Source organism: Zootoca vivipara, chromosome 3 (genome assembly GCF_965207765.1).
Source record: "Zootoca vivipara chromosome 3, rZooViv2.hap1.1, whole genome shotgun sequence".
In the NCBI taxonomy this organism is placed as follows: domain Eukaryota; kingdom Metazoa; phylum Chordata; class Lepidosauria; order Squamata; family Lacertidae; genus Zootoca; species Zootoca vivipara.
Window position 1 is genome coordinate 8,329,093 of NC_142586.1, and position 19,265 is coordinate 8,348,357.

General features: G+C 43.6%; 2 protein-coding genes and 1 long non-coding RNA gene across 8 annotated transcripts in view; 1 reads left to right on the plus strand and 2 right to left on the minus strand.

Annotated features, from left to right (window-relative positions):
- Positions 1–15: 15 nt before the first annotated feature.
- On the plus strand, positions 16–2,594 carry LOC148686156 (uncharacterized). The gene is made up of 2 exons (XR_015949294.1): positions 16–133; positions 1,034–2,594. It is a non-coding gene; the product is annotated as an uncharacterized LOC148686156 (long non-coding RNA).
- A 742-nt stretch (positions 2,595–3,336) lies between these two features.
- TMEM272 (transmembrane protein 272) lies at positions 3,337–11,447 on the minus strand. 2 transcript variants are annotated; one of them, XM_035110243.3, is made up of 5 exons: positions 8,542–11,447; positions 7,816–7,897; positions 7,138–7,197; positions 6,252–6,334; positions 3,337–5,710 (listed from the first exon to the last, which is right to left on the minus strand). In XM_035110243.3, exons 2-5 carry the CDS (start codon positions 7,871–7,873, stop codon positions 5,348–5,350), a joined length of 564 nt encoding a protein of 187 aa, XP_034966134.3. In that variant the 5' UTR covers positions 7,874–7,897; positions 8,542–11,447; the 3' UTR covers positions 3,337–5,347. The 2 variants fall into 2 exon arrangements, with proteins under 2 accessions (XP_034966134.3, XP_088523288.1); XM_088667162.1 differs by lacking the exons at positions 7,138–7,197; positions 7,816–7,897; positions 8,542–11,447 and having other exon boundaries at positions 3,344–5,710; positions 6,252–6,679.
- A 6,447-nt stretch (positions 11,448–17,894) lies between these two features.
- Positions 17,895–19,265, minus strand: part of ATP7B (ATPase copper transporting beta) — a 38,666-nt gene continuing 37,295 nt past the window's right edge. For all 5 annotated transcript variants that reach the window (XM_088667156.1, XM_060272378.2, XM_035110237.3 and 2 more), the window contains exon 21: positions 17,895–18,791. In XM_088667156.1, the coding sequence (XP_088523282.1) occupies positions 18,524–18,791 (268 nt within the window). In that variant the 3' untranslated portion in view covers positions 17,895–18,523. The remainder of the gene's footprint in view (positions 18,792–19,265) is intronic.

The window sequence follows — 19,265 nt, forward strand, 5'->3', positions numbered from 1 at the left end:
CATTGTGACCCAGGCGTTGTCATGGTGACACCTCCCCTAACTGCCTCTTGTGTCAGTTGGTCCTTGGCCTAGTGAGAGGCTCTTGTTGAGCTGGTTTCTCTGTCTTTCAAACCAAGTGGAGGAAAAATGTACCGTAAGTAGGATTTCTTCACAGCTTCTGGACTCTTGTGCTTATAACGATCTGTTGAAATCTTAGGCCTGTGCTCCCCAAACAAGGCTGTTATATATATTTTAAAAAAATCAAGAATAAGTTACATGCTTCAGCCAGTCCTGGGCATCTTCATGACTCCACCTGCTGATTTATAATAGGGAAGTGACTGGATTCTGCTTAAGCTTTAGGAAAAGGAAAACACATAAGATAGAACAGCTTGCAAATGGGCTTTTGGCCTAGTGGCAGAAGAGTCCCTTGATAACTCGCCATAGGCCTCTGGAGAGGGTAATATATTGCATTATCTTCTTGGTCGTGCGGCCATTATTCTGAAACTGTGAAGAGTGGGACTTTGGGCAGTACCGGTAGCTGAAGAGGTCACCATGTTGGAAGGGACATTAGAAATCATCTAGTCTATGTTCAGTGCAGGATCTGTAATGCAGGATGCATCTTGGGGATCCCTGACAGAGAGCCACCTACCCTCCGATTAAATACCCGCTGCAATGGAGAACCCACCGCTCTTTCACTATGAAACTCTTAGGAGGTTTGGCCAATAGCCAACCAAGCAACAGTTGGTTTAAGTCCCACCTTCTGCAATAACAGACAAGTCTGCTCTATATTCTGCACAGCAGACCTTCAGGTATTTGATTACTCCCCTTAAAACACCCCTTCTCCAAGCAAACTCACATCTTTCAATGAGATGACAAGATGTCTGTTAATATCCAGAGGGTGCCACCCTGGCTACAATATTCAGGCACTCTCTTCACATGATACACATTATGTTGTACCCAGAATAGTGAATGGCCCCAAACCAATCTAGTGAGGTAGATCAGGAGAGTACTACCTGTGAGCCCCATTTCTCATATTTTTCTCTTTCTTTTCTAGGCTTTCGAGACTTGGGAAGGTTTTGTCCCGCCTGGGGAGAAGGAACAAGTTCTCACCTCTCCCAGAGACCTCCCCCTGTCCCTCCCCCTCTGGGGGATTCAAAATATAACTTTGCCCAATAAGTACAGAACTCTTCAGGATGCATATTTTTCTCATTCTTTTCTCGGCTTTCAAGACTTGGGAAGGTGAGAACAAGTTCTCACCTCTCCCAGAGACCTCCCCCTCTGCCTATGGGGGATTCCAAATATATTTGCCCACTAAGTACAGAACTCTTCAGCATGCAGGTGTTGCTTCCATAGTCATAACCTTAGGTTACTTGGGAAAGGTATCTCTACAACTGTCTGAGGTCTATTTTGAGCTTCAGTAATATAAAAATATATTTGGCAACCATGGATGCTCGGGGGACCTCTTCCTTCTGAACCCCCCCACTCCAGCTGTATTTCTACCAGCGGACAGGCTGCAGTCAGTGTCAGTAAAAGAGAGCAAGCCCAGAAACAAGCATACTTCTTGTTGGGCAGAGAAAATGGGGAAAAAAAACATTTACCACGCTGAGCTCATTGGAGAAGGGTAGGATAGATATACATAACACCTTTCGCCAAACCATTTCCGAAGTGGTACGAAGCAGTTAGCCTTCTCTTCTCTTCTCTTCCATTCAAATGACACTGATTGAAGATCTTGAGGTCAAAGAGTAACCATGGAGGTCCTTCCTCAGCAGATGCCTACTATCTACAACATCTCAGCCTCTTGCTTACCTGCTGCATGAGGTCTCTTTCCACATGATCAGAGGTGCCATTGTTAGCGACTTGCCCTGGCCAGCTGTTATCCGTTGCCTGTCTATCAATGCTGTCTGGTACTGGTGCAGGTGCCCGACTGGGAAGAATGGCAATCTATAGAAATTTCCACTCTTCCAGCAGCTCTTTCTGGAATTTAAATGTTCAGACTCTTTGCCAATGGGGAAAATGCCTATTTCCAATCTTCCTTTGAGACACCAAAAAGCTGAAGAAAGAGTGATCCATACACCCAGCATCTCTAAGGAAACAAGATATACGGGACTACGGGTACAATTCAAGTGGGACAAATGTAGACATCAGTGTTTAATCGAGGAAACCCTCACTCATAAGTTGATTGTCTCTCCCTCACATGAGCCTGTCCTCACTGGCGCTGCTGCTAAGATCACTCCAGTCTTGCAGAGTACTGTAAAATCAGGCTCAAGAGGGGGAAAAACATTTTTCTTGCTGCCTGTTTAACAGATTGTGTTATAGTTCTTAGGATTTGGAGATTCTTGGATTTTTTGGGATCTTCACAAGAGGAATATTCTTGGCTTGCATTTTGGTTGTAAGGCTAAGATCTGTTTGTTGACACTTTTTTTTTAAGCAGCCAACTTGGTGGTTCTAGTAGATGTAGTCTGGAGTTTTGGAAAAGCAATCCTATTTTGTAGCATTGTGATGCAGCTATCTAAAACTTTGATTTTAGCATTTTTGTATAAACTTCTTAGGGTTTCCATATTTTTAGTAGTACAAAAATATTGATAATAAATATGACTTTATATTAAAAATGAAAAGCCTGTCCAGGTGATATTTTGGCCCCAGTTCTTCCCAAAGGCGGTGGGATGGCGAATAGGCCTCGCATGCTTACAGGGTCACTCCCTGGTGCTCAGGGATGGGATGTTAGAGGGAATTAGACACAAAGCACCTTTCTGGGATTTGCTTCCACCGTGTCTTATTGTGTTTTGATGTTTTATCATGTTTTCAATATTCTGTTGGGAGCCGCTCAGAGTGGCTAGGGAAACCCAGCCAGATGGGTGGGTTATAAATAAATTATTATTATTAATTATTATTATTATTATTATTATTATTATTATTATTCAAGCTCCATGTTGCTTTAGTTGATGTGCATGCAACTGCCTCTAGCCGTGCACTGAAGCAAGTAAATATAATTGTTGGGACTTTGAAGCCCAATGCAAGGCTTGCAAAATACTCTGCATGGTGGAAAGCAGTGAAATGGCCACTTTGGGTGGGTCAAATTTGGTCTCTGAGCCAGAGCCCACCTGTAACATGTTGTATTTCTCCCTGCTGCACTGGTGGACCATTTAGCATAGCTTTCACCTGGTGTCCAGGCTACAGCATTTCCCTGTGAATGTGGTTTTATTTTGCCATTTTTCCCATACTTGGCTGTTGCTGAAGCTAGAGCATCAAAATAAATAACCCCACTTTGGGGGGGAAACAAGAGACTTAAAAATTATTTTTAAAGTATGTTTACGCTTGTGTATGCATATGCCACAAGCTTTACAGTAGGAAACTTTTCAGTATGAAAATAATACTTTATGAAAATTCACAAGAATCACTTTATTATACAAAGCCATTGCATTCTGAAACACAAAGCAGTTCATATGTACGTATTGTAAATAAATTGCAATATAACTCATTAAATTTAAAACACACACACACAAATGTATAATCACAAAATTAAAGCAGGGGTATGTCTAAGAAATATGGAATTTGAAAAGAACTTAATCCATCTCTACTTCACAACATTTCCTTCCACATATTCTATATATTTTGAAGAAATAGAACTATAAATGGAATGGGAGGGCTTAAATTATTTTCTTCTTGTTTCAAAATAGGAATGATTGTATTACACAAATGGGGAGGCAACTGAATAATGTACAACTTCTAAAAAGCATTTTTAAGACTATTCCTCAATTATTTATAATGGCCTCCCAAATTACAAATTGTTTAATTCTCCTCTTCTTTTGCATTCTATTGTTCCTGGTATCAATATCTAGCTAAGGCAGAGGCTCAAGTGGCTGGCTGCCTCAGATGCAGCATCCATATCCAGAACTTTTATTTCCCCCTAACCATTTAAATAATTGTGGAGTGCACGCTAATGCATGGTCCATTGTCAAAAGGTCTTAGTTAACACATGTAGCGCTATAACACACCTCTGCTTTTAAGCTTGCTGTTTGGTCTTTGTCAACACTGAGCAGGGGTCATGGTTACCACAATTATGTGTATCATGTTCTACTTCATAGATTGTTGTGAAGGCAAAAAAAGATAAAGATCTGTAAGTATTTAGGTTTTAAAAACTATGTGTATTTTTTTAAAAAAATCCTGTACAGATGACTGCTTAGTGATGTTACATGGAGGAAAAGTAACAAATAGAACACATTTCATACAATTTTCGGGTACCATAAATTTGGATGCACCAGGGTCTGGAACAAAGCAATCTCAATGCTGCTGCCTTATTGCCACATTAGAGCTGTCATGAAGAAGTAGCTGTTTCATCACATCAATCCACAAAGAAGATATACACAACATGCATCATTCTAGGAAACAAGCTGAAATTCTGAAAGTACAAACAATGCAATATCAAAGCAAATGTAATATGTAATGTACTATATACATGTAATGTAAATTCACGCCTCTTGCAGTGGTTTGGAGATGAAACCAGGGACCTTTGAGTAGGTGATCCAAAATTGTTCATTATTGTAGTCCTTCAAAAAAAAATTTGTACAAACCAAAGAAAACGTAAGCTGCCACTTTCTTTTAAACAACTGGGATTCAATCACATAGCCAAAATGCAGGTTTGTGCAGTGTTCTGCTGCTACAAACCCACTTGAAAAAAAGAAAATGATGTGGAAATGCTCTAAAAAGTGTGATATAAATCATTAATGGAAAGCTGTATAAGCTATGTGCAAGCAAATGCTCATTGTCGTATATCCTCTCCACAAACAAATAAGAACAAACCATAAAGACCAAACATAATTTAACCTCTCTGCAAGCAAATCAACATGAATACTCAACAGTCACGACAATCTGGAGCAGCTTTCAGACTTCCTGTCCCAATTTAACTACATCATACCTGCATTTTCTATGGGGGGTGGTGGGGGAGAATAGTAATTTACTTGTGTGCCCAACGCTACCCTCATTCTTACCTCTGCCCCACGTTCCATCATTTCTACCACTGAAATCAGTAAATACGTTTGAGAAAGCATTAAAAAAGAAAAAGGCGTGTTGTGGCAGTGCAAGCGTCTTACTTCCAGGACATGCATTGGGAAGTTGGTGCATTCCTTGGCATGTGCCAGAGCAAAAAAGACCCTTTTTACTACCTTTCAAATAGACAGACTTTGTCTATCATCCACATATATTTCCACAGGAGAGAAAAAAGTAACCGTGTAAAACAGACCTCCATGGAGTTTGCTAGTCATATGCACTATGTGTGCAGGGAGGGTGAGTATGACCAACAAATACCAGAATTGCCCTATTGCTTTTCTAATATTTCCATGGCTCATTTTCTATGGCTTTCCCGCCCTTTTCAGTCCTCCTCTGTAGCATATCGTTGCCTGGAGCAGCAATAAACACAGCAGCTGCAGAAGATCAGCAAAGCCAGAACTGTGTGGCTCACGACAAGCACCCCAACTGCAAAAATGTACAGGATTTTATCACAGTAATCTTGAGGGTGATGGAAAGGTGGGATGAAATTAGGCAGGTAGACGGAAAACACCCAGTAGTTCCCCAGGATGAACCAGAGGAAGAGGAAGAGGCTGAGGGTGAGGTGTATGTAATATTTGTGAGCGTTCTGTCTCCAGGGATACTCGTCGTCGTCGTCATCGTCAATCATAACCGATTTGGCAAGCAGCTGCCTCATCCGGGTGGAGTCAAAGAGCAGAAGACCAACCTAGACATTGTACAAAGGTTTAAAAAATGGGGTCATTAAATTCCAGATTTGGCTCCTTGGTTTCAAACATTTGTTTTCATTTAACAACATGCTGCTTCGTAGAAACAAGTGGTTTACAATAAATGTTAGACAAAATTGCGTACAAAGTAGTGCAAATAAATTTGCATCAAAATGCTGATGGATTTTCGTGTGGACTTTAAAAAAAATCACAGAATGATGTGGAAATGTGGAAAGCGGAACTTAAGAGTGAGAACAAAATGAGAAACTGATTGGAAACTGACATTAAAAGATTCACACACATAACTAGTTGTACTGAATAAAATAGTTTAAATAGAAACATTTTAGAAGGCTACACCATGTGTGATCCTTTCTCAATCTAGAAGTCTCCTGAGTCAAATCCTTATTTCCTTGAAGTTAATTCATTAAGATATAACCATGTGTTGTTGTTGTTGTTTTGTATCTTCTATGAATGAAGATAATTCCATACAAACTTCATCACAAATCTCCTCAGAGGAAAATATTGTTCAGTGAACAGCAATACCTTCAAACTGCCAACCACACCACCCACAAGCAGATATAGGGGGATTAGCGGCTGGACTGGACAGTCTTCTAAAAACTTCATTCCTGAGGAACAACAAAGTAAATTATTTCGATCAAGTCTCATGTGCAGAAGCAAAAGGCAGGTGCACTGATTCACAACTGCAGTGGTGCTACAGCCCTGACATTTTGCACAACATGTAACATAACAGGAGAGTTCCAGAGGGTGGCAACACAAGAACGGGCCTTTTCTGCTGTGGCTCCCCGTTTGAAGAATGCTCTTCCCCTGGTGCATTCACTACATACCTTTAAGCATCAGGCAAAAACTCTCTATAACCAGGCCTATGGCCTTTGGATATCTGTGGCCTTTTAGAAGTGGGTGGGATGTTTATAATGTATGTCTTTTTCTCTAGGTTTTAATCTATCTGGAGTTTATTGTCTGGTTGGTTGGTTGGTTGTAAGACATTTTGGGCTGCCCTGGGCAAGATTAAGTGACTAAAAAATAATCATAATAGCATTATCATTCCTGCCAAAGTTAGGATTACCAGTCTCCTTCCAGCAGATTCCTGCAATTTCAACAACTGTCTGACATGCAAGTAATTTAGGAGATGATGGCTCTCCTGACATAGAGAAACAAAGAAAAACCTGCTAATTTCCTACACGAAGCTGGAATCCAATAGTATTTTTGCGCAAGGAAATCAGACTTCTCTTCATGCAACAGAACTCCACTCCCCTTCCTCTCCCTCCCCCACCCCAACAAGACCCCAAAACCTCCTCTGGAAGGTGGAAAGCAAAATCCTGCTTGCACAATGTTGGATTTTATCCATATCATTTAACTCATTACCTTCTGGTTGCTAAAGTATTTTTTTTTATTTTGGCAGTGTACTTACCTGTAAAAGCCATAGACAGTGGTAATGCTAGGAAAGCAAGGAGTCCAAAAATGAAGCAAGCTGTAAGGAAATAAATGACGAGTTATAGTTATATAAAACATCCTCCAAATGCCCTCCATTTTTGTCACTCATATACACATTTAGGTAGACAGTAGGAATGAAGGAGCAATTAGATTCTCTTCTCATTTAAAGGCAAACCTATCTAATTCATACTTTCGAAAACAATATAGGAACTGAAACAGCCATTCACAAAATTCTCACCACTCTAAATAGCAATAGCAATGTGTAAAAAACACATATACTGGGGTAAAGTGTGCCTAAAAATGCATATATTAGGAAATATAACATACAAAAATACATTACATTTGGGGAAATTGTTTTGCAAAAAATGTGTTTATTTGGGAAAATTGCATACAAGGAAATGCATTTTAGAAATTTGCACTAAAATGCTGACAGTTTCATAAGGATTATTTTTAATGGAAATTACTGCAACCATGTGGAGAATTGAATTTAAAACTGGAACAATGGGAAACTTTGAGAACCGAAATGGATGGATTCATCCATTGATATCAGACAGTGATGCAAACTGAGTTGTGACAGGTATTGGAAGAGTCCTTTGTTGAATCACTGTAGTGCTGCAGATCTCTTGCCAAAATCTCCCTTTCGCAGGCAACCTACCATTGCTGGCAATTTTGGAGATACATCTGTGGCATGCTTTCTCAAAGCCTGCAACCATTGCGATTTACAGTCTTCTGCAGTCCTTGGGAAAACAAGAAACCATGTGTTTGATTTTAACTTAAAACAATCACACCCACAAATTGCAAAAATCAACTAGGAAGTGTCTCACTATAAAGGCCACTTTTTTTGTTTTCTTTCTTTGGTTAGAGGGCTTCCACGAGCCTTTGGGAGAAGCCTTCATCCTTTCGCAAGTCAGAGACATTCAGCCACCTAGGGGCCGGAAGCTCATTGCAAAACAAAAGAAAACTGAGCTCAAGAGGAAGTCTAAGGGCAGGGGTCAGCAAACTTTTTCAGCAAGGGGCCGGCCCACTGTCCCTCAAATCTTGTGGGGGGCCGGACTATATTTGGAGGGGGGGAATGAACGAATTCCTATGCCCCACAAATAACCCAGAGATGCATTTTAAATAAAAGCACACATTCTACTAATGTAAAAAACACGCTGATTCCCGGACCGTCCACGGACCGGATTGAGAAGGCAATTGGGCTGCATCTGGCCCCTGGCCTTAGTTTGCCTACCCATGTCTAAGGGTATTTCTAGGCACGGGGCTTAGGGCATGAGTTTTGATGCTTTAATGTACTGTATTGTGTTTGAAACCTCAGGCAATTTACATCAGAAAACTCATGCAAAACTGAAGCAGAAAACACGAAAACAGTTGCTAAACTTACACTGTTGCGTCGTCCAAATGCTTAGAAAAAGAGCAGGGGATGAAAAGTAGCAGAGGCAGAATCGCACCGCTGTCTAGATGTTTCCACTTTTAAGGCAAAACTATTCTGAAATGTATGTAGTCATGATGACATAGACAAGTCATGCCCAGAGAATTTGCAGGTGAAAGATACAGTACTTTCTTCCCTTGTCAATTCACATTCTTCCCCAAGAAGTTTCGGAACAGATGTAGCATCTTAACAGCAGCTCCACTGCAAAAGGGGGAAAAAAATCTAGAGAGAGATTATAAAATGCACACTATTTATAGATCTGTCACACAAGGCAACAAACATCCATTAGCTTGTTCCAAGCTGATGGAGGAGTGTGTGCTTGTTTCAACAGCTGGATCCCAAGGCATACCTTCATGGAATACAGGATGCTGCCTTATACAAGATCAGGCTATTTGTCCACCTAATCCGCTATGATTTACTCTTGACACTACAGCAGGGCCGGTCCTACCATTTGGCAGTGTGAGGCAGCCACCTCAGGCAGCAGATATGGGGAGCCAGGGAGGCAGAGGAGTGACAAAGCAAGAACATCGGAAGAGTCCTACTGTACCTAGTCCATCATCCTGTTCCCCAGGTTGCTTCTGGTCAGATGCTTATGGGAACCACACAAACAGCACACAAGCTGCAGCAAGGAGAGCACTCTGCAGGTTGGGCAGCAGAACCTTGCTCTGGAGTGGGCCTTGTGGGTGGCCTATGATGCTGGCCACTCTTCACAGAAGCTCAGGCCATTGCAGCTGTTCCACAATTTTAAATAGCATTAGTGTGTGTGTGTGTGTGTGTGTGTGTGTGTGTGTGTGTGTGTAAGGGGGCAATATTTACCTTCCTAGCCTAAAGTAAGGATGGTTAGATTATTCATTTTGGCAAATAAATACTCTCAACAAATATACATTGTTTTTATTGTTTACTTACCCATTTTGAAGTTTTGCACCTGTCTTTCTCAATCATTTCAGCTTAAAGCAGGGGTCAGCAACCTTTTCCAGTCGTGGGCTGGTCCACCGTCCCTCAGACCATGTGGGGTTTTTTTTGGGGGGAAATATGAACAAATTCCTATGCCCCACAAATAACCCAGAGATGCATTTTAAATAAAAGCACACATTCTACTCATGTAAAAACACACTGATTCCCGGACCGTCCGCAGACCAGATTGAGAAGGCGATTGGGCTGCATCTGGCCCCTGGGCTTAGGTTGCCTACCCCTGGCTTAAAGCAACGATAACATACATACATGATGCACACACACCAAAGCATCTGAAGGATGCCAGGTTTGGGATGGTTGATTACAGAAGTGTAGAATTGGCAGGGACCATGAAGGCTGTGTAGTCCAACCCCCTGAATTTTTGCCCAACGTGGGGGCTCAAACCCAAAACCCTGAGGTTAAGAGCCTCATGCTCTTATCAACTGAGCTATCCCAGCAGCCCCTCGCCCGCTACAGGATGGGGCCAGATTAAAGAATGAGTTCCCCTCCTTCTGAACAAGCAGCACAACCTGGAGTAGAGTCTTTTTAGCAGGGAAGCAAACTCCCGGCTGCTGGACCTTCTCTGGCTGATGTGTTGGGCTAGGCTGGTGTTCTCCTTGCTATGCTGTTCTTCTTATGAGCCACAGGGTGCAATGTCCCAGTGATCCTTTTCCTTTTAGCAGGTGGTGAGGCCCAGAGTGCACCCACTTCAGCTCTGCAGTCCATAAAATAAATCTAAAACCAGGGGTAGTCTATGTGATATCCGCTAGATGTCCTTAGACTCCCAACTTCCATTAGCTCCAGCCAGCATGGTCAATGTGAGGGATGATGGGAGTTGTAGTCCAGTGACACCATGCTGGCCACCTTTGATGAAGCCAAACAAGAATACAGTGATACCTTGGTTCTCGAATGGCTTGGCTTCCGAACAAATTGGCTCCCAAATGGCGCAAACCTGGAAGTAAGTGTTCCAGTTTGCAAATGTTTTTGTAAGCCGAATGTCCAACGCGGCTTCCACTTGACTGCAGGAAGCTCCTGCAGCTTATCAGAAGCTACACCTTGTTTTTTGAATGGTTTTGGGAGTCTAATGGACTCCAGAACGGATTAAGTTTGAGAACCAAAGTACCACTGTACAGCACAAAGCAAGGAATCACCTTACAGAATTAGCCACCAAAGCTGGATCAGCCCAGTGCCTGCTGAGAAAGGAAGTTTTGCAACCTTTCCAGGACCAGATAAAAATGTAGGCTCTGCTTCTAGCTGTTACAGACCTTAGTTGCTGTATGAATGACATAATGAACAATGCCAACTGAACTGATTTTACCAGGGGAAAGTAAACCCTGGTAGAGCTTGTGAAGATGGTGCAATTGGCCCAACTTGCAAGGGGCAAAATCAGTGATGGGTGAGCATTTTAAAGCCTTGCTGGCAGAAAATGAGCAGTTCCATTCCACCTGATGAAGAGATTTGTGCAACTCAAAAGCTTGCATATCTTTTACACCAACAAAATCTGATCCTCAAGATATCCAGGATTATTCCATCAACCTATTTCCCCCTTTTTCATCATTCAAGACTGACAACAGTAGCCATACACTCACATTTTTCCTCCAACAGCTCATGCCACACTGTTCCTAAAGTTGCTGGCAACCCCACTTATTACTGTTAGGTGCAAATGCTTCCCAGCGCTATTCCCTACTCACCTTACTATTCCAAGCAGAGATCTGGAAAGAAAAAACTGGAGCCAATATTCCTCAAGAAAAAGTGTGTGGTGTTAAGTGACACACTGGATAAAGCTTATCTTTGCATCCAGGTCTTTGAAGCAGCTGAGGTGTTTCATTCCTTCGTTCTGGAGCCCTCCCGTTGGGGGTCACTGGCTGTTTGCAAGTTTCTGCTTCAGCAGAGGCATCTCTGTTCCTGCTGTTTGTGATGAAAGCTCTTATCTTTTATTCCCTGCACTCCCACGTTCGGTTCACTCCACAGCCAAGCAACTGCACACATTCAACTTGCCACCAGAGGACAGTAAAGGAGTCCTGGAATTTTTATGAAAGCAGGTAGTCATAAAGCAAGTAGGTCCTCTGGGTTGTTTCACTGCAATTTTCAGAGTGGTTTAACAGCCAGCCCCTCTTCCCACCCTGGGATTTTAAGGTGAAAGGTGGGTCTAAGGAGGTCAGGATCTTTTAGACAAAGGCTGCGTACACAAGATACCTTTAAACCACATTCCCCCCCCCCCAAATAAGCCTGAACACTGCAGTTTACCACTCACAGAGTTAAGCAAGCCTTAAACAAACGACAATCAAACAAAATTGTTGGGGGGGGGGGGACTGTGCTTTGAATGTACTTTAAAGGTATGGTAATGTTCACAGGATAAATCTAGACCCTTGTGTTAAACTACCAGATCATTGGGGCAAGGGGATTTCATCACACAGGCAAACAAACCTGTGTTTCTCTCATCTATAGCATGATCGTTGCCATGTGTGATCTGCAGCTATTTCTTCATGATACATCTAGGCTTCACATGGCACTCACTCTCTTCCATGGAGCACATTGGGGTTTGAATGACTGGATTGTTGAGCCAATGGCCAAGCATTCGGGCAGGGGTTAGGCTTTGAACTCCTGATTTTCCCATTCTACCCTCCTGTGACACCCTCCACCCAGATGAGAGAAGCATGAACAAGCACCCAACCTTGGTGACTAATGCTGATAATGTCAATGTCAATGCTCAAAAAGAGGAGTTAAAGGTCTGATTTCCCCCTTATTACTCCAATCAACCAACATGCCAAATCAATAACAATTTAGACACACCATGGCTTACAAATAACCATGTATACATGGAATGGTTTTAAGAAAGAATAAATGGATTTTCATATAAAAGCCTAGGCCAGAGCAGCAACCATTGTCATTATGAGGACTGTTCCTGCACATTCAAAGCTTGCTCCAGTTATATTTTCAGCTTTTGCAGAATTCTCCTGCAAAAGCATAACATTGTATTGTCAATGTTATGGAAGGTAACTTCTGAATTACACACACACACACACACACACACACACACACACACACTACTGCCAACTTTAGAGACTGCCATTGTTTGAGACGAGAAGGAAGGTGGGGTTGAGTTGAGCCCAATACCATATTTGATCTCGTTCCTCTGGTTATGGTGCTGTTCAGGTTCTTCAAATCATTTGTGTACTCACATTATAAATACCAATATCCTGACTGTCTATGAATTATGCTAACAGGGCATGATAACAGGGCAAGAGACACAGGTGGCGCTGTGGATAAACCACACAGCCTAGGGCTTGCCGATTGGAAGGTTGGCAGTTCGAATCCCTGTGACGGGGTGAGCTCCCATTGTTCAGTCCCAGCTCCTGCCAACCTAGCAATTCGAAAGCACGTCAAGTGCAAGTAGATAAATAGGTACCGCTCTGGCGGGAAGGTACATGGCGTTTCTGTGTGCTGCTCTGGTTCACCAGAAGCGGCTTAGTAATGCTGGCCACATGACCTGGAAGCTGTCTGCAGACAAACGCCGGCTCCCTCAGCTGGTAAAGCGAGATGAGCGCCGCAACCCCAGAGTCGTCCGCAACTGGACCTAATGATCAGGGGTACGTTTACCTTTAACAGGGCGAGCTAGCTGTTTTGCCTTCCCATGGCCCTTGAGTAAGGATAGGGCCTTCTCACTGGTCAGCCCAGCAGTTGTGGAACACGCTTCCTCAGGAATTACGAAAGGCCTCTTCAAAACTACACCCTTCAAGCGTGTCTTGCGGATCTCTAAGTGTCCCTATTTTCCAGGGACAGCCCCGGATTTACAGAAGCCATTCCAGTTCCTGATTTGATCCCAGAATGTCCCACTTTCCCTTTTGTTTTTGTTGTTTAGTCGTTAAGTCGTGTCCGACTCTTCCATGGACCAGAGCATGCCCGGCACTCTTGTCTTCCACTGCCTCCCGCAGTTTGGTCAGACTCATGTTGGTGGCTTTGAGAACACTGTCCAACCATGTCATCCTCTGTCGTCCCCTTCTCCTTGTGCCCTCCATCTTTCCCAACATCAGGGTCTTTTCCAGGGAGTCTTCTCTTCTTAAGAGGTGGCCAAAGTACTGGAGCCTCAGCTTCACGATCTGTCCTTCCAGTGAGCACTCAGGGCTGATTTCCTTCAGGATGGATAGGTTTGATCTTCTTGCAGTCCATGGGACTCTCAAGAGTCTCCTTCAGCACCATATTTCAAAAGCACCTTTTCCTTAGGACGTCCCTATTTTCCTCAGAGAGATGTTGGCGGGTATGGTGTTATGCGACTCCCAAGCCAAGGAGGTAAGTAGCTATAAAACCTTTAGAAGACTTCTGAAGACAGCCTTGTATATGGAAGGCTTTTTTTAATTTTTAATGTTTTTGTATATGTTGGAATCCGCCCAGAGTGGCTGGGGCAACCCAGTTAGATGAGTGGGATAACAAGAACAACAAGAACAAGAACAACAAGAACAACAACAACAACAACAGTTGCATAGGACGTCCCTATTTTCATTGGAGAAATGTTGGGAGGGTATGCTAATATTTTAAATAAAGACACAACCTGGAGGAAATTGTTTGTCAAATGCAGCACTGTGCATCCTCTCCAATGCCAGTATCCTGCAGCCCTGACTGCAACAGCTGATTGGTGCAGACTGATGACCTTTCAAGTTCCTTCGTGCTCTGATTTTATGACAGCCTTGAAGCAAAGGCCTAGGGACACTGTCAGTCTTGATGTCATGTAATTGCGCACTCAGTTGTGCAAGTCTTCTCCTTCCACCCCCATAATTTTACTACTATACAAAAGACAGGTGGAGGAGAGAGAAGGTAGAGGCAGGCTGCTGGCATCCTCTCCCACCAAACAAGATGTATCATTGTATAATCACTATAATTAAGTTGTCTCTGTTCTCTGTTATAACGGTATGACAGTAGGTATTTAATAAGCCAGTTTCCATCAAAAAGCCTCTCTCTCTCTCTTTTCAAAATCCCAGCTGCATTGCAGAGAGCTTAAAATAGCACACACTTATTCGGAAGGAACAATTTGTGCCAGGAACCAGAATCCCACCCCAGCAAGAGGGATGCACAGGCTTCTAGTATGGATGCCCCCAGGAGGCAGGTTGTATCTGCCCAAGTTTGTCAAGGGTTGCATGCTGAGTTCGCACCATGATCCCCATCAGTGTTTCAGCATTGCATGATTTGGCACCCACAGCCTCTTATCAAGCAGTACCACACCAATCAGTACTTGTGCACAACCGTTTTTTTTTCATGGTCTATGCACAAAAACAAGAAGCCAAACCCTTCCTAGATTGGCATCTGACTGGTCCAGAGGACCACTGAACCTGACAAACAGAAGCAGTAGCAGCAGCAGCAGCAGAGTCTATTGAATTAAGAGTCCAAACCCTCACAGGTGCCTTCCCCATGGCTTCTGGAGAACCAACTGCCTCTCCAGTCCAATGGTGTAGGGAACACACCAGATAGGAGGACATCAAGAGAAGGCAGGGCCACTATCTGGGGGGGGGGGGGGCTGCAGTATTTCACATTGTGATGAGGGCACTCCCTCTTCTGAGGTCCTGGAAGCTCATGTTACAGCGAGCGAAAAGGAACATTCTGAGCGGCATTGACCACACAGCTTGAAATTGTGGCCTTGGGAAGGGCTTGAACACTACAATCAAATTTTGATTTGGGTATCTGTGGATGATGTGCGTGGAGATAAGTGCAGTGTAGGACCACTTAGGTACCCCTATTATATTAATGTTACTTTCTTTTTTCAAACAATTGGTAGGTACTGACAGAATTTTGTAGGGCTGTGAATTGGTCAGTGTAATTTCACAATTCTAGGCACAGTACTGGCTTAATGAAAACATTTTTTCAAAAAAAAACCACACGACAATAAAATGTTTAACAAATCTAGGTGCAATTTAGCCAGCCCTGAATTCTGTCCATCATCAACAAATTGCTGTAGAAAACAATGCTCAAATGTGGGCTTTTTCAATCATCAAGCACCCATCCATTTGGCAATGCTCTCCTGGAAAAGACAAGAACATCAACTCACCTGTGTTGAGATGGAAAAAAATTTTTCTTCCAGTAAGCTGGAGGAAAGGTTCAGTGGAATCGGTTCTGATAACGATCATACAATTCCAAGAATCATCCCCTTTCTCACAGAAGATACTTAGTCTAACATTGGTCAAAATCCGGAAAAAAACACTTTCAAAGTTTAGAGAATTTTCTTCACACTGTTTTTCTCTGCATTCCCATATAAATCTCTAGAATAAACTGCCCAGAATTGTTTCCACCTCTGACTCAGTTTAAGTGGTAACCTGCAAAGAGAAAGGTTTCCAGCAAGATACAAAGCTGCACGGAGAAGTGGGACATAGTTAGGAAGGCGTATCAGTTGGGATGTGTTCAACATGAGAAAACAAAAACTGAAAGCATCACCTTGTGAAAGCAAATCTGAGCCCATTACAAGGTACAAGCAGGGGCAGAGAAAGGGGTGTGTGGTGGGTGTGGTCCGCTCCGGGTGTCACCACTAAGGGAGGGTGACAAAACGCCAGGCGGCACACACTGCGGGGCCTGCAGCGCACCTGAGCCACACATCTCTCCTGGGAGAGACGCGGTGGATTGGGTGAGTGCAGGCTCCACGCTGCCCAAACGGTCTGCTTGCTGCTTCCCCCCCCCACCAGCTGTAGGGCAGCTGAGTAGGAGGCAGGCAGGCAGACTCCTCAGAGACCCCGCTGTGCACCCCGCCCCTATGGGGTGCCCCACACCTTTGTACACTGCCTCAGGTGCCCAAGCGGCTTCCTCCGCCGCTGGGTACAATGCTTACCACGCCCTAGAAATCAAAGCAATTGTATTGACGAGAGAAGTGTTGGGAGGTTTTGACTTATAAAATATGAGCAGCAGGGGGGAAGTGGGGGGGGGAGTTATACAGGATTTCTTGAGATTACGTTGAATTCATTGGGTATTTGCTCTACTTCTAAGGGCAATTCCAATGTCCCCTCTTACACTTTTCCTACTGCATGATGTGGGACGTGCTCACTGGCCCTGGCCCCTTCAGCATGTTTCTGATGGGACCCCAGTCCAATTGCCCTCCATGTGATGGGACTGAATGGTCCACAGTGGGGAGCACACTTGACTTGTGGAGGCTCCCCACATGGTTTAGAATGCTGCGTGATCAAGGTCCTAAATTGTGCGGGGAGCCTCCATGAGCAGGGCCAGCTCCTTGCTGTAGATCAGGCATCCCCAAACTTTGGCCCTCCAGATGTTTTGGACTACAATTCCCATCATCCCTGACCACTGGTCCTGTTAGCTAGGGATCATGGGAGTTGTAGGCCAAAACATCTGGAGGGCCGCAGTTTGGGGATGCCTGCCGTAGATGTTCAGCCCCACAACATGAGAAGCATGACTGCGAAGGGACAGAGGGGATGGGAGAAGAAGCAAAGTTCTGGCCTCCTCCTACCCTGTCCCATGTGACGGGAAGAACATGAATAGGGCTCTAAATTCTGTAGTGATCCTGACTGGGAGTTTCAGAGAGAGAGAGAGAGAGAGAGAGAGAGAGAGAGAGAGAGAGAGAGAGAGAGAGAGAGAGAATGAGAATGGAATTATCTCTCACAATCACAGTTATACCAACCATACCGGTACTCATTATAGTGAAGATCCTAATGGCAATACATTGGCTTAAAAACTTTAACCAAATCATGCCTTTCTAAGGTTTGGGAGACACTTGATTCTGAAAAAAGCCTATTGTTTAAATTTACTATATGCAAAAACAGAGTCAGCATCTTGGATTACTGGACAGAATAGCTTGAAGTTTGCAAAAATAGCCATCCATCCAGTTCAGTGATATGGAGACTTGCAAATAATGATGTAAGAACCAAATTAAATTAAGAAGGATTCCACCTCCCATTTGCATTTATTGGTCTCTACAGTGCATTTGTCTTTCAGTTTGGTACTCTCTGCTCCCTTGTGTGCACTTTGAAATATTGTTCAGATTAAAATATGGGCTTGCTTTCAACCCATGGGAGATTGCTCTCATTCTAAAAGCAACGACTAGAAATTTCTCTAGTACGGTAGCGAGGGCAAGGTTCAGCAGTTTAGGAGATCACAGCATCCAATTGTATTTCACTGTTCATGTTGTGAATGCTCAGGATCTGTTCTCTGAAGCGCACAAACCTTTTATCTCTGTAGGGTGCAGACTAAATGTGGAGCTTGGGAGTCAAAACTGTCGTGACAGCAACGTCTGGTGCACTGGAAAAATCCATTCCGCATTACAAGGGGAGTAGACAGTAGGGTTTGCATTTGCCCTGCTTGCTTGCTCTTGTGTAAGACTAAGTAACAAGTTAAAGCAGTTGAAATGGAAATTAAACCATAGCTTACATTAAACAAAATCGATTTAATTCTGCTTTGTTTACAACATGCACGTAACCTGCAAATAAAGTGAGGGCCCTTGTCCTTGCAGACACCAATCTTTCCCATTTCACCAAATCCTGTTTCTGCTATTGATATGTGGAGCAGGCTTGGGGAAGCTGTGGTCCCCTCGCAGGTTGCTGGACTCTATCTGCCACCATCCCTGATCATTGTCTATGCTAGCCGGGGCTGATGGGAGCAACACATCCCCTACCATGCATATAGTTAATCATCCTGGTCAGTTATCTCAAGTGAAACAATGAAAATTCTGGTCACAGTTAGCCTGCCTCCAGTTTCTGTTTTGGTCACTTTTCATGTCTAAAATTGGTCTATGTAAAATATACTTGTCACATTTAGGACTTAAATACAGTGTGTAGAAAGCCTGGATGTTCTGCCCTAAATCTTTCTGTTCACACTTTGGTTATGCCATGCCATGACTGAGAGAGCCAAGAGGCAGTCTCCTCCATGCTCAGCACAAATTGCAGGTGTTCTGGAAGCAGACTGGAAGGATCCCAAGTCTTCCTGTGAAAGAGTCACAAGGTAAAGTAGTCCTGCCCCCCCGAACATTGCGGCTCAGCTGCAGAATGTGGCACTCTTAAATGTAGTGGTCTTCATCTTGATGGTTCGTGAGCAAGGACCACTTGTCTGCTTCATTCTCTAGGAAATTCCCCAAGTGTCTTGGCCGTCTGTCTGATGTCAGGGAACAAAGAGATACTTGACCGATATCATCCCGAGCACCTGGTCGGGGAAGGTCTCGTCTCCTATCGTCCACTCCAATGTGGACACTGACTTGGGAAGGAGTCAGTGGCTTCATGCAGCCTTGAGCCTGTGCTTCATATCTTTCCATGTCGGTTTTTTTGTAGCTAAGGAAAGACAAAACACAAACTTCCAAATGTCAGAGGCTCAAGCAGAGAAATGGCAGTTGTGCTTGTCAATGGCTATGGCTTTTTTAAAAAGGGACATCTATATTGAAATGGAACCAGGATTAGCTTTGCTTTCTTTATTTACAGAGTGCAACAAAGCTCTCCCTTGTAAGAATATGATAAACCACTTCCTTGTGGCAACCTGCATAGAGCTGGGGGCTACATTGGAAGGATGGAGACGGAATCACTATTCGCAAGTGGTGTGCTAGGATATGGTGCTTGGCTTTGGCTGATAAACTTACGTGATGAGTGGAGTGGAGGGGAAACTTTTAATGCTATTGGTTTATATTTATTTCTTTTATTATTTGTCACCCAGAGGAACCTAATCAGCTGGGAGCAAGCCCTCCCCACATGCACAGGGCGGGATAGCCCCTGCGCCATTGGATGGTCCTTGGCCACGACATCCTTAGGCCG